This window comes from Carassius auratus, unplaced genomic scaffold (assembly GCF_003368295.1).
Source record: "Carassius auratus strain Wakin unplaced genomic scaffold, ASM336829v1 scaf_tig00015289, whole genome shotgun sequence".
NCBI classification, from domain to species: domain Eukaryota; kingdom Metazoa; phylum Chordata; class Actinopteri; order Cypriniformes; family Cyprinidae; genus Carassius; species Carassius auratus.
In genome coordinates, this window is record NW_020524576.1 from 345,875 (window position 1) to 362,060 (window position 16,186).

At 38.3% G+C, this 16,186-nt stretch overlaps 1 protein-coding gene across 15 annotated transcripts in view; it reads right to left on the minus strand.

The window, feature by feature from the left end:
• Positions 1–16,186, minus strand: part of LOC113074652 (disks large homolog 2-like) — a 178,459-nt gene that overhangs the window by 141,720 nt on the left and 20,553 nt on the right. For 14 of the 15 annotated variants that reach the window (XR_003280682.1, XR_003280681.1, XM_026247485.1 and 11 more), the window contains exon 4: positions 9,842–9,907. Coding sequence is in view for 13 of the 15 variants with exons in the window: in XM_026247485.1 (XP_026103270.1) it covers positions 9,842–9,907 (66 nt within the window). In the remaining 2 variants the exon portion in view is untranslated. Of the gene's footprint in view, positions 1–3,258; positions 3,588–9,841; positions 9,908–16,186 lie in introns of those variants that run through there. The other variant, XM_026247490.1, reaches the window with a different exon arrangement.

Consider the following 16,186-nt stretch of genomic DNA (forward strand, 5'->3'; position numbering starts at 1 on the left):
CCTAGATCCCACACTGTCCAGCGGAGGAGAGGAGGGTGAGCAGAGAATGTTGCACTGATCGTGTGGAGTCAGAGATCGTCATTGCACCACCTTAGTCCAAACCACTAAAAACAGCTGCGATGGGGGATTGAAACACACATAAACACCTAGCGTCACACAGCGTGTGTGTGGGATGATATTCTCTCAGCCATAACCGGCTGAGTGCATCCCGCAAACTATTACGTAACATTAACTACCCAGAAGAGAGTGGAGGAAGTCACAGAGAGAGAACGAGAGAGACAGATGCAGATATATTGTTGCATGCATTTGAAGTAGAGGGAGGGGGTGGAGGGTGTTGGATGTGCGTGTACACTTCACTGAGTTAAAAAAGAAGGAACTCACACGAAATATTTACAGCCAACATGAAAAAAAAGACAATGGCATTGTCAGAGGAAAGATTTCCTGTGGTGAAGCACAGCATTATGACTCTCAGCGTGTACAATATAATCGACTCTTGTGAGAAAAAGTCTTTCTCCTGATGATACGATGACAAGTTTTTATGCAGACATCTAAATCTGAATTTCCTTATTGCCATGGCTGTGGGTGATACATGTTACAATTCGTCTTGCTACATTCCCTGATCTCTTACTAATCTGCCTTCCCCATAATTTACATAAAACCTTGATATTTGATGAAAAAAATATATAAAACAATAACATACAAATAATAAATGTGCTTCAAAAGTGTAAAAGTGTTTTTAATTATCATTAAATCATCTGTATGGACAAAAATGTTATATAGACAATCAAAACAAACAATAGGGGTTGCATACAAATTGCGAAGTCTTGGCAGCTATAGACGAAGGGAAAGAAAAAAAATGTTTTCCACTGACCAAAGAGATGTATCTGTTCGTTTCATCTAATGTTATCCGTTGTATTTCACCTTTTCTACCAGACTGAGGGGTTCACCCTATGAGTCCTGAGCTGTGCTTCCCAGGGTGCCACAGATGAGCCAGATCTCTGTCAACAGCACCATTACACTGCTAAATTAAGTACTACAAATCAGGATGATGCTCTTTTAACCGCAAAGATCACTGCTCCCTAAACGAGTATGGTTGTTTTCTTGAGCAGCTGGCCTCTTACAGTCTGTATGTATCTCAAGCAGTAAAAATGACTTAATTCAATAGAAATAACAGCTATTTTCAATATTAAAGCTGACACAGGAAACAGGCAGGGGACAGTAAGGACCTGAATCATTAAAATATATATTTTTTATGATTTGGAGTAAATCGTGTTTGAATCAGCGTTCATTACATTTCATTGCAACTTTGTGTGTAACTCAAGGCCATTGTCATTGTCATTATTGGGACTGAGAGACAGGATCCAAATGTTGTTCTGGTTCCTTGTGAATGACAGCCCAGGTATGATGCCCTTGCTTTCACTACATTATGCATTGTGCTACACTGGCAAAATGCTCTCTAGATCTCTATGTACCTTAAAACTTCAGCAAATGTCTATTTCTAAGAAAAAATTGACCTAGCCACAGAAAATACTTTTCTTTCATAAGACATGCATGATGATTCACAAAGTCCAACAGAAGAAAAAAGCTTAAAATAATTCCTGTGGGTGACTGTGGAATTGAAAGCAAAAATCTGAGTAAGCAAATCAGCTGGGACTGGATGCTGTTGCATCATCAAAGCACTGACTGCATCTAAACTTTTAAAATGTGGAATGCGTTCTGTGAATCAGGTAAGTTCACTCTTAATATCTACAGCTGGCCACCACTAAGAGTTACTGAACAATATAACAATTTTCTAGAACAATGTGAATGGTCTTAAATCTGTTCTTGAGGTACACGGACATAAATAAATACTATAAAAGTACTATACTAAACTATAAATATTATTATAGTACTATAAATAATAAGGTTTAATGTTTTTGAAATAAGCCTCTAATGCTCAACCAAGGCTGCATTTTATTTAATAAAAAAATCAGTAAAAATAATAATATTATGACAATTGAAAATAGCTTTTTTCTATTTTAATATAATTTAAAATGTAATGTATTCCTGTGACGGCAAAGCTGAATTTTCAGCAGCCATTAATAAAGTCTTCAGTGTCTCATGTACCTTCAGAGATCATTCTAATATCCTGATTTGGTGATCAAGAAATATTTCTTATTAACATTCATGTTAAATACGGTTGTGCTGCTATATATTTTTGTGGAAACCTTTTTTCAAGGTTCACAGTATTTAAATTATATTTCTTTGTCTTTTTTTGACCAATGTTAATGTTGAATTATGGTATTTAATGTTGAATAATAGTATCTTTTAAACATAAATATTTAATTGGCATGGCATTAAAATCACTGTACCACCTTTTTCAAAGGGTATGGAAAAACTATTTAAGATGGCTAACATTAATCTGTCATTTAGGGGTTTTATAAAGATGTATACACCTGACCGTTCAAACATGACAGTGCTTGCCATTCAGCTGTAGTTGGACCACATTTGGAATTCACCGCACAGAGCCAAGCTGCCCGCATTACCGTCACAATTGCACTTCTAGTATTGATTCAACAAAGCACGTAAATACAAACATTAATATTTCAGTTCCCAGAATGGTAAATTGCAGCTGCATCACTGATTGTGAATGAGAGAGACAGCTGTCTACATATTGGGCACAAGTCCTCCCTCTTTGACAAGACTACAGAGAAGATTAACCTAAAAAAAGATCAGTTCAGTCATATTGTATATTTAGAAGCACATAAACAGAGCAGCTCTGCTTCAGTGAAATAAACCCCATTAGCCCAAGTACTGCTGGCAGACTGGCACTCTCAATCCTCTAATGCCACTCAAAGGGCTTCCCATCCGGATACCTGCACTAACGAAGATGGGAAAATCCGATAAAGCATTGGACCGTTTGTTGATGGTCTAACCATCAAAGATTTATTCCACCAGCACTGTGTCTGGCTCCGATGGAGAAGCCTCGGAAAGGCTCGTTATCTGTGGATGCGAGTTTCCGTTAAGTTTACGCCTTGATGGCTCCACAGAGCCAGCGACATGGGATTAAGCCTGATGCAATACAACACTCTAGCGCAAACCTTAAACAAGTGAACAAACTGTTCCACATAGACATTAAAAAGTCAATTTGAAAAGAAACACAAAAAAACAAATAACACCCTCGGTTTCTCCACAGCCGACACATACTCACAGCTGGGATGACAAAAGCTTCTTCCCTTTCATTTTCATTCAATTCTCATCGCTTCCAGCTCTCCTTACCTTAGTTGTGACAATACACAGACAATCCATCCTGAGCCAAACAGCTCAAGCTAGTTTCCCCTTCATCAGCACCACATTAACAGATAGAGAGAGGTGAAAGAGGAGAGAGAGACTGAAAGAGAGAGGAACGAAGGCACGACTGGAGTTAACGCTGACAGAGGCGGGAGTCCTCTCTCTGCGCAGGCATGGTCTTGCTGTAGTCCTACAGCCCGGCGCTTGTTAGCGCTATCCGCTGCTCAGCCGCATGACTGGGGCTCATACTGCTGCCGCTGAGATCACAGAGCATCCCTCCTCCTCTGGAGCTTGCTGCACACACACACACACACACCCCCATGCGCGAGAGAAAAGGCGTGCTCTCCTCTCGCAGATGCGGAAGATTTACCTTTCTAGCTTGGAGAATCTGCTATACGATTGGGAAAATAACTATTTTAGTCACTGTTTATGGTTTGGGAGTTTTTTCTCCTTTGGTTATCTGAGGCAGAGCTAAGCTGATTCCAAGCCAGCTGTGTAGATAAATTAAGTGAATGGGCAGAATGGGCAGTTTTGGAGGGTTTAAGAGAGGGGAGTGAGTAAGCAGTTCATTCTAATCAGTCAGGTTTTATTTTGGGGCATCTTGGAAATCCATTGAATCACTGAAAAGCTAAAAAAAAAAACTACCTTTTAAGTAAACAGGGCTAGCGAGCAGGCACAAGACAAAGAGACAGCAGTCACAGGGAGGAAAATGCAGCAATGCTTCAGCAGCGATTGGCACATCAGGCCTGATGCATCACATAACATCTGTTCTTATATCAAGACCTTCCAGTACTTTAAATAAATAAATGAATGACAGGAGGGGAGAGCTGCTTACTGCAGACATAAAATAACAACCATGAAGTGTTTATGTCCCGTTGACAAATAAATAAAACAGTCTTGAGAACAAAATGTGACCATAGCAGGGGCAATTTCAATCACAGTTGAATGGAATATGGAAATGGTGTCATTATTTATGCAACCTCATGTATTTCCAATATTGTATTTTTTTTTTTTCTTCATCACAAAGCAAATAAAATCTAATTGTGTTTTTTCTGTGTATAAAATAAAATATAATATCAATAAATTAAAATATAAAAAAAAAAACAATTAAGAGCTTGCTTGCTGTGTCTGTTTGTGGCACTGAATAATAATAATAATAATAATAATAATAATAATCTAGCTAAATGGAAAAATCAACCCCAGAGTCATGGATAAATCATTTAGTTCATGCTGGGACCCCTTTGAAAAATTAGATGATACACCTCAAGGGGTTTATCCTAATAAAATTCAATCAATCAAACAAATGAAAGAGAATTAAATCTGCTTCTTGAAAAAGGGAACATGGAAAAAGTTAATGGTCCAGTCACATTGAAACAAAGAATCACAATCACTATGAACTGCTGTTGCTTGAAAAATAATTGTGTAAAAAAAATATCTATGTTCAAGGAGGAAAAAAAAGAGCATAGACCATATATGTACAAATACAAAAATAAATAAATAAATAAATAATTTTCTGTCTCTCTACCTGATGACCACCAAATTGTCTGGCAAAAAGTGGTATTGCTATTAACAGTTGTATTACTACCTAGACCTGCTATTAGGGATGCACCAAAATTTTGGCCGCCGAAATTGTTTTTTTTTATTATTATTGACCGAAAAAGGCATTTTTGTTTTTTGACCAAAGAGTAAACTGGGTGAAAATTTTAGCAGAAAATATATGCAGGTTTAACTTTCCATCTAGCTGTCATCACTGCGCGGTGTGAAACTCTATGCTATATGAATGTGCATTCATTTGAGCTGTTCACAGCCCATGCCAAAGCTCTATTCATGTACCGCTCATGGTCACCAAAAAAAAAAAAAGTCCACTCAAATAAAATAATTATTACAAAGCATTTTCTGCTTTCATTATTCCAGAAGTGCATCCAGCATGTTCAGCTTTAGCCCAGAATTTTCATTTTGGTGCATCCCTACCTGCTCTCTGTTATCTTGCTCTTCTTCTAGTCAGTCTTACCTACTGTCTGTACACTGCCCTCTCTTCACGTCCCAGTTCTTCACAAAAAAAGCACCCTGATCACAACTTTCATTATGCATCTAGTATCTCAATAGCCGCTGCACACACTTTTTCTACGTCTCACTTGTCAAACACACACACACACACACACACACTAAGCCCTTCAGCAGTTAGACCTCAAAGCCGCTTTGAGTGATCACATTATAGGCAGAGTGCTTTAACTTCCTCTCCACAACACTTTCCCACAGACATGTGGAATAATTAAGAAACGAGGTCGCCAGGACATTGAGACAGAAGCTCTTATGCTCAAACGTGAACTTGGCGAGGGAGTCTTCGTTTTAGTGCCAAGTTCTGTTTTGTGTTCTCATTACATGAACTCTCAGCAAACTATTACCACATGCTAACAATACTAACCATGCTTCCAGAAGAGAGGCCCCTCACATGTACAAAAAATTACGGTAGCCGAGACAGCTCAACACGCCGGAACTGAAGAAATGACATGCAAATTGAAAAAAACATCAGCAAATGAAGAAAAGATCTTCATCAGTTTGACAACACAAGTGTTGCAACTCATCACAACACATGCATAAAGCGAAACGCGCTACAAATCCTCACAACACTTGCATACAACAAATACTTCACAACACATATAAATTAAGAAACCTGCTGCAAATCCTTACAGCACATACACAATTAATGAAGCATTGCAAATTTATTTTCATTAACCTTGAAATTATATTTAGTTGAGAATATTAAAGTTAGATATCTTGAGTAACGTTTTACATTTAATCGTGTAATTATTCAGCTTATTTAGGCTAATAATATCCATAAGATATAGGAATCATGTCATAATCATCATCATTTAAAAAACACCATGAAAACACCATGACCATTTTGAGGTCTCCTTGAAACATTTCCATTGTGGTCAGTGCTATTTGCAGCTTGTTTGTTAATTGCATGTGTTGTGATGATTTGCAGCTCGTTTCGTTATATGCATGTGTTGTGATGATTTGCAACACTAGTGTTGTCAAACTGATAAGGAGTTTTCTTCATTTGCTGATGTTTTTTCAATTTGCATGTATTTTCTTAAGTTGTAGCGTGTAGTTAAGTTGTTGGCCACCGTAAGAACATGACTCTACAAAAATAGAAACAAAGTTGACAATTTATTCCAGACCAAAAATAAATAAAAATAGCCTGTAGTATGGCGTTATATGTGTGCCTCAATGAGTAATTGTAAGCTTTGAGCACAGAGAACTATATTTTGCAAGCACATTAAATTATATTTTGAACAGAAATTAACAAAATCGCAAAAAAAAAAAAATGTTTGAGCAAAGAAAAAACGATTCCGTGCTCAATAAATGTATTTGCTTATTTGCTATTATACATATTAACATGCAGTAATAACCACTCTCACGCAGTTTACTCAGGTGCTCTCTCACAAACGTATTCTCTGCGCTCCTGTCAAGTCTCTCTCTCACCCAACCTCTTAATTCTGTGCAACGTTCAATCAAATCGCTAGTAGAACCAAAGCCTTTCTGGTCAATGGTCAATGTTTTGATAATTTCATTTCCTATTTAGAATTCAATAACAAATAAAAAAAAATTATAATAAAAAAAATTACTTTACAGTCTTTGCATGTGATTTATCAACACCTAGTACATCTTAAAATATACAGCTCATGAAAAATAAAAGTTCTAGATGGACAAACATTAAATGCATAAACCAGTGTGAACAAACTATATCTTAAAATAAATTTGGAGGTAGGTTGAAACAGCCAGAATGGGAAGTTTAAGTAGTTGTACAGCTTGAAGTGTGAAGTTTATTATTGTACACAGATATGGTATATTCATGGCAGTACACATGAAATTCACTAAATAGAAAACAGTTATTTCAAATTATAATAATATTAGCCAATATTAATTTTTTACTGTACTTTTTAATCATATGCATGCAGCCATGGGTAGCATAAGATATTCTTATCAATATTTTTTTTGGTAATTCCAAAAGAGCCCAAAGTGTTGAACGGTAGTGTACAGTTCATGTAACTTTTATTATTGTTTAATTAGCAAATGCATTTGTGCCCATTTGTGCGCCCATGGGTGTGCTAATCTAAAAAAAGAGGTTTGTTCAGTCACATTGCTGGTGCATTGCTATTTTAAGGAGCTGAAAAAAGACTGCGCCATAGACCAACTCAAACCTGGTCTAAAGTCGGGCGCAATGTTTCTTCTTCGTTATTTAAAGAGCGTACACGCTGCTTATTAAAAACAGGGATGCACAGCAGCACACAAACCTGCCAAATATAAAAAATTGCAATGCATAATAATTTTTTGCAGGCTAATTATATATATATATATATATATATATATATATATATATATATATATATATATATATATATGCAGGATTTTTTTTCTGTAATTAATTAATCTCCGTTAACGCATTTGTGGCGAGTGGGGCGGGGCCGAGAGGCGTGGGAACGAGGAGTGAGGCCAGGTGTAGTGATTGAAGATGAGCTGCACCTGCGCCCCACCACCGGTATCGAGTCCCACGTAGGAGATGGAAGGATATAAAACTGGAGCGACGACCGTGAAGGATGAGAGAGGACCAGGCCTGGGACATTATTTTATGTTTTCTTTTTATTTATGCGCACCAGTCGTCCGTGAGGGGCTGGTGCGCTGTTTTGTATTTATTTTTGAATATTAAAATGTTTTGATTGTGCGCCGGTTCCCGCCACCTTCTTCCGGATGAATATGGAGATTTTATCGTTACAGCGTTATATTTTGTGTAATTAATTAATCTCAATTAATATATGCCTACATGTCATAATGGATAGTCATCTGTTTGCTCGCACACGAACAGCTCCGTTTTATCTCAGAGACGCGGTCTGTCTTTGCGCTTGCCAAATTCCGCCGTGTAAATATCAAATCCGTTATTGCACGAGTGCAACTGGCTCTTAAAGGGAATGGAAGATGAGATTCTGATTGGTTTATTGCACGTTACGCCCAAAAAACACCCATTACTCATTAAGAGAATAGGGACAACCTGTTTAGACCATGCGCCCGGGCGCGCCAACCGTTTTTCCATCGTTAAAATAGCAAAAGTGGATTTGGACACGCCCTGAGTTCACCTGCCCCGTATGCTTTACACTTTGCATTTAGATCGTTAAAATAGAGCCGTAAGACTTTTTAGCCTTTTATTTTGGCCTGAGGCTTTTTGTCCACAACTCATTTTCTATGGATGACTCTGATTTAGCAGGACACATCATTGCAATCTGACACAACAACAAAGCTATGTGTGTGTGTGTGTGTGTGAGAGAGAGAGAATGTTTGAGCACCTAAGGCACAGAGCTGTTGTAAACGTTTACAGATGGCACACCTGCGGGCAGTGCTGCTCTATCATGTGTACAGACATGACATCTGGGAGAGCCACAGGGACTCAGTGTGTGTGAATCTACGAGCGAGATTTTCCAAGTGACCTCACACTCAGGTGTCCCACTTGAGAAACAAAGAAGGAGTTGCTGCAGTTTAATTCAGAATAAGTGAAAGCTCTCATTTTGACCTCCATCCTTTTGTCTAGACTTTCTGTATTATTCCTGCTATATTTGGGTTTGTTTTTGTGCCTGCCAATAATTGGCCTGTCCTCTTTTCAAAAACATAAAAGCTACAGATGTCTCAGACTCAGAGTCCTTGGTTTAATCTTGAGTATATGTAGGTCACTTAGAACACAGATCGACTAACTGATGGCTCATAATGTTAAAAAGCATGACTGGATTCATACTGACACAAGGTCAGCGCAATTACACAATTTGTCACCCTCTGTGATGTGGGCTAAAATAGGTTTCCCTGTTGCAATACCTTGTACCTCAGAAATGTGTTTTTAGAATTGAAGCATGTGTTCTTGCATGTATGAGTGTTTCTCACTGCTGGGTAATTGCTGAGAGCATCCAAGCTGGTTGAGTTAGACAGTGGTGGCAATTACGAGAGATCAACACACCTCCAAGATGTGAGCTGCACTGTATCCACACACAAATACACTGCTCAAACTTAGATCCCAGCCACCAATTAACAGTGCATGCAGACAAAATGCAGACAAACAACACCAGACTCATTTTAAATCCCTCTGTTCCAAAGGTTTCCCAAAACATTTTATTTCAAATGTTGAATGCTGAGAATGCATTAAAAAATGTCAAATAATTTTCACTGGCTGTCTCAAACTTTTTAATTCAAACTTCTCTGAGAAGGTAGATGTTTTAATGAGGTAAAAGCCTAATTTAAAAAAAAAAATTTCGATCTCTGCCATATTGAAATTTATTATGGAGCATGTCCCTTGCCAGTTAGTGTAGAAGTAATTAAGAAAGCTTTTTCCAAGAGAGGATGAGTCTCTCTTGGACACCACTGTCACCGATCAGCTCTACTGCACTGATCACTTCCATACTGCAGTTAAATACTACAATAAGCTGTCTTGTATGCGAAGCTGGTGTAAACACTGCCATATGACAATCTGCATCTGTCAGAATATTGAATAAAATGTGGAAAGACTGCATGTGATTGTGTTTCTCACCTCTGTATTTGTACTTCCTTTGGCAGGCTCCTCTATTGTCAGCTCCATGTGACTCTCTTCTCTCAGCTGAGGACAAAAACACACACTTTCAGATGAAAACACTCTCTCTAATGTCTGCTACATTCCATTGTCTTAAACAGGAAGAAGAATATTGATATTCATTTAAACAATATGACAATCAAATGAGCTGTTGATATTCAAGAGCATGGCTAATTCAGACTGAGTCCAATATTTATTTTATACAACATAAATAAAATAAAAAACATTTTATCTTAAGTCAAAAAATTAAACTGAAATTCTGCTGGGAAGTTCGGTCCACAAATAATGTATAAGGCAGGCTGAAGAGATAGAAAGCCAGGCGCATCGGTCTAAACACAACACTTATATAACATAGTGCAATAACAGCCACCATAGCAGCACAAACACTCACACAAACATATTTGTACAAGGTAATCAATGAATGTCCTCCTGAGGTCCACGACACATGTTTGAAATAACTATTTCTATTTTAATATATTTTAAAATGTAATTTATTTCTGTGATGGCAAAGCTGTCATTAGAGCATTCATTACTTCAGTCACCAGTGTCACAAGATCCTTCAGAAATAATTTTAATATGCTGAATTGATGCTCAAGAAACATATTATTATTATTATTATTATTATTAATAATAATGTTGAAAACTGTAGTTCAGCCTAATATTGTTGTTGAAATTATAGATTCCTTGATTCATTGAAAATTCAAAGGAACAGTATTTATTTGAAATAGGCATGTTTTATAGCATTAAAAATGTATTTACTGTTTTCTAGTATTCTCACAGGGTATACTTACTGTATTTATTTATTTATGATGAGGGTGTGCCCTTTCTGCGAACATTTTTGTTCATTGCCATTTACATCATCTTAGCCATACGTTTCCTTGCTGTTGTCAGACCTTTCATGTTAAATGATAATTTATGGACCGAACAAACATGGGACACATAGTTCCTGCATAATACAGTACTCTGGATTATTTTATTTTTTTTATGCTTTTTGATGGGTGGGCTGATGAAGGTAACTGTAAGTGTTAACTTTTAATCAATGTAATACATCCTTGCCAAAGTTGAGCAATAATTTATTTGAAATGGCACAATAACAACTGACAGGCAATGGCATAATAAGTACATAGGTTTTTCTAAATTTTATTATAATAACTGACTTGTTTTGTAAGTCAACGTTTTAGTGATCAGTTAGGACATCTACAGATTTAAAGATGCTGATGTCATCATGATGTCCTTCTGTCTTATTAGACAATGAGAAACTGGGATAAAGACATAGCTCACATAGAGAAGCTGGATGCAAAAAAAAAAAAAAAAAAGCCTTGAATTTACAATGCAGACTGTGCAAAAGTACAATAAAAAACAATCAGTTATCAACCTGACAAAATACTATACAATAAATAAAAACACACAGCATGTTTTGCATTTAATTATGCAGTTATTTAAATTACAACAAGCTTATCTTAATCCTTATACTCTACTTTTTTAAATGCAATCCACTGAGCAACAAGTATCTCGTCTGAGGTCCTTTTCAGTCCAGTATAAATCACACATTAATCTATGGAATGATATCCCGGACATTATTCAAAAGGAATTGCAAATTGTATTTGCAATTGCGTTTTCAATTTGTGGACGCATAAAAATGTACCATTATTGTTACAAATTGCGCAATACCATTTGCTTTTTAGTTTAAGCGAACCAAATTTAATATCATTCCATACATTAAATCACAAGTCTCTACCTGAGCATTGCTCTTCCTGAGCAATGCTGTGGTATTCATCAGCGTCTGAGAAAACAAAGTGAGCTGCCTCCATACAGCTCTGTGAAGACATTTTTATTCTTCAGATATCTACAAAATTAAATTTACTGCCTTTAATTATATTGTCACAGGACTTTCCACTCACCGTCATCATGGCAAATGATGGACAAGGCCTCAAAATACTGCTCAAATACTGCAGTTTTACAATGACACTAATTCAAGTCCCCCAAAAAGGCAGGTCATCCACGTAAGACAAATGCAACAGAAACCAGGATATTGGGGGTGGGGGGGCTTTTATAGTTCAGTGGTGCCTGGGGCAGAAGAGGGACAGGGGGGCAAGATCGGGAGAGAGTTCAGCTTCCTGACAGCCTGATGAAGGAAGCTGTCCTTCAGTCTGCTGGTCCTGGCCTGGAGACTCCACAATATCCTCCCTGATAGCAGCAGACTGAAGAAGCTGTGTAATGGGTGGGTGGGATCACCTGCAATGCAGAGGGCTTTGCGGGTAAGAAGGGTTCCATAAATGTCCTGGAGAGAGGGGAGAGAGACACCTACGATCTTCTCAGCTGCTCTCACTATGCGTTACAGAGTCTTCCAGCAAGACGCATTGTAGGCGCCATACCACACAGTGATGCAGCTCGTCAGAATGCTCTTGATGGTGCCTCAGTAGAGGGTGCACATGATGAGGGGTGTGGCTCTGACTCTACTCAGTTTGCAGAGGAAGTAGAGACGCTGATGTGATTTCTTGGCGAGTGCTGCGGTGTTGTCAGTCCAGGAGAGGTTCTCTGGGATGTGCACACCCAGGGACTTTGTGCTGCTCACTCTCTCCACAGTCTCACCGTTGTTGGTCAGAGTAACATGCTGAGTGTGCGCTCTCCTGAAGTCAACAAGCTCCTTCATCTTCTCCATGTTCGGAGAGAGATTGGGGCTCAGCACACATCCTTGGGGGGCACCAGTGTTCAGTGTGATGTTGCTGCCGACCCATACTGCCTGAAGTCTTCCAGTCAGAAAGTCCAACAGCCAGTTTCAAGGCGAAGTGTTGAGCCCCAGCTCCACCAGTTTGTAAATGTGCTGTTGAGGGATGATTGTGTTGAATGCTGAACTGAAGTCTATGAACAGCATTCTGATGCAGGAGTCCTTTTTCTCTATATGTGTGAGTGTTGAGTGGACGGCAGTGGCGATGGTTTCATCAGTCGAGCAGTTGGTCCGATATGCAAACTGGAAGGGGTCCAGGGAGGGGGGAGAGACTTGATGTGGTGCATGACTAGTCGTTCAAAGCACTTCATGAGGATGGGAATAAGTGCTAAAGGATGGTAATCATTGAAGCAGGATGGAGATGGTTTCTTCGGGACTAGAATGATGGCGGTAGCTTTGAAACATGTGGGAACAACAGCCTGACTAAGTGAGATGTTGAAAATGTCTGTTAAGACATCAGTGAGTTCTGCTGAACAGTCTCTCGGTACACACCCAGGAATGTTGTAAGGACCCAGAGTTTTGCATGCATTGATTTGCATCTCTGCACATTTAAGAGAAGTTGGACTGAAAGTGCACTCTGCAGTGACCAAACCGCTCACTGACAGAAAGAATCAAAAGGCAAGACTCACCTTTGCTGAGAAGCATGTTATATGGAGAAAGGATAACTGGTCTAATGTTCACTTTAGTTATGAGAGCAAGCATAATTTATTTGGGTCTGAAGTGAAACATTTAGTTTGGCATCAAAAATAACTGAAAACTGAATAACTGAAAAACTGAAGCCCAAGTATGTAACATTTAAAGGAAATTTTACAAAATTGTTTTACATTGTCATTGAGTACCGCTGAGAAATTTTAATTAAAATGTTACAGACTTTTCATTAAGACTCTAAAAATTCATATAAACTTTTGGAAAACGGGCATCAGATGACCCATTTAATTCATGCATTCAAGACCTCAAGGTGAGATTATTTTAATGTAATCCTTTATTGGGTGGTTGCTCTGCACAGTTAATAAACTCTAGCTGGTCCAAAATGCAGCAGCTATAGTTCTTACTAGAACCAGGAAGTATAAACATATTAGCCCAGTTCTGTCAACTCTGCACTGGCTCCCTATTGAATACTGTATACTTAAAACATTAAAACTTACTTTAAAATCTTGCTAATTACTTATGTCATGAATAGTTTAGCTCCTCAGTAATTAAGCGAGCTCATGGTGCATTATAGTCCTTCACGTCCCAGACTTTGAAACAATCTACCTAGCATACCTAACAAACCATATTGCATGTATGTACTTACCAACTGATGACTTCACATGGTGAACAAATTGACTGAAATGACGGTCTAAAATACGTAGTTATCAAACTCAAAGCGCCCCAAAAATGACTTTTAATTCGTTAAGTTAAAGCAAGGACGAGCCCCCAATTTGTTACGACCCCTGACTCAAGGGAAGCAACAAAGACAAGGGAGACAGGCAAACCAAATATTAAGCTCAAAAAGAGGTTAATTTACTACTAAAGTAAAGGTAACATTAAATAATAAAATGAAAACAATTAAAGGAAATCACAATGTGTCCATCAGCAACGTCGGTGTGTAAAGCATGGTTGAAAATATAATCCAATGTTGAGGCATAAATGCAAAAACAACTAATCAAACAAAACAAAGTCAAAAACAAACCAAAGGCCAAAGTTCCAAAATTCCCAAAGTTCCTTCTTGTTGTAATTGGAGATCTCTTTTTAAAGGAGCACCTGAAGCACTTGTCACAGGTGTATCCAATAGACTGCTAATTTGTGGAAACAAGTACCAAGCGGTAATACCCAAGACCAACAGCAGAGGTTGTCATAGGGAGGCAGACACAATCTGTCAGTTTAAATCTAGATTAAAGAACCATCTCTTGGCATACATATAACATACTATTACATTTCTATATTTCAAATCCATTAAAGGATTGTTAGGCTGCATTAAATAGGTCAACCAAAATTGTTGAAAACATGCCATAACACCTGATGAACTCATTATATCGTAAGAAGAATGGCATGTCTGTTTCATTCTTATTGCGAGGTCACCATAGCCACCCAGATCCATTCCATTTCCTGATCAGATGGTCACCATAGCCACCCAGATCCAGTCAATATCTAAACTAGATGGTGGATCAGCACCTAGAGTCAACCTCAACAACCCTGAATGTCAGCAGAGAACATGTCGACTAGATGAGCCCCAGAGACAGATCGCCTGCGAAGACCACGAGAACAAGAAATTCCTCTACACAATCTGACCTGTGTTGTAGCCTGGAATTTAACTATGCCATGATGGTTTTGTCTAGCCAGAGGAGAACTCCCAATGATTTTTTTTCTCCATTTCTGTCACTGAGTTTTGGTTCCTTGCCATTGTCGCCTTCGTCTTGCTTAAGCTGGGCATACACTGTGCGATTTCTGTGCGATTTCGGCAAGGTACCAACTCACACTGTACGAGTAGATCGCATGCGATGTAAAAGCCAAAGCTCACGATTTTTATACACTCACTGTACGGTCCGATCGGCAAATTGTGATTTGACTGCTCACACTATACATGGCGAATCAACATGTAGGATCCCTCAGAACCCGGATATTTGTGGCTGTTTCAGAATAAACATGCTTTCCCGGGAATAAACGCACTGCTTTGGTGATATGCGCAATCCTGTGTGCTGAAATGTCCAAAAAAAAACAAAAAACGTCGGCATATCTGGACGTGCAGGTGGCTCGGAAGACGTGGCCAATATGGTTTATCCATATTGCAACGCGAACTGGAGGTAATTATGTGTTTTCTTCTTCCCTCTTTTATTTCTATTTTTCTATTTCTATTTAAGTTTTCCCTCCACCACTTCAGTCCACACTACACGCCGTGTCATCATGGTTTTGTTTATGGTTTCACGCATTCGTAGCCCTGATTCAATAGTGCGATACCTCACGAGAGGCGACCAAAATTTCTGACATGTCAGAAATCCATCAGACCAAACGATTGCCAACCGACCTTAAAAAGAGTTGCACGAGTCAGAATTAGGCTCAAAATGGGATGAAATTCGCACAGTGAATGCCTGGCCTTAGTGGATTGCTTTGGCTTGTTTGCTTCAATTTCTGGCAATATTGTCAGCTTGATTACACAGACGCTATTTGAAGAAAGCTGAACTGGATAATGACATAACTGAATGCAAAAAGTACACTAGGTTTGAATAATTCTGTCATTAATTATAGGTATACTTTAAACTGTACCAATCACTGTACCAATACTACATATTGAATAATGTGTGTTAAATAATGTTCTAAGTCTTTTCTCCCTGACAGGGCAGCCCGAACAGAAGCTATAAGAGTTTACACTGAATTCAATTCCAGATGCCAGACAGTTTAATGTGTAACCAAAATGCCAACAATAATAATAAATAAATAAATAAATAAAAAACCTTCATAATGTGGGAATTTTAAATATAAACAAGCCCAAAATGCTCTGGCAGTCTTAGTTTCTCTATTGCTGGCTGGTCATTCAAAAAGATGAGTGAGAGATAAAATATGCACTCTTACAACCATCTACAACCTATTACAATAATAAC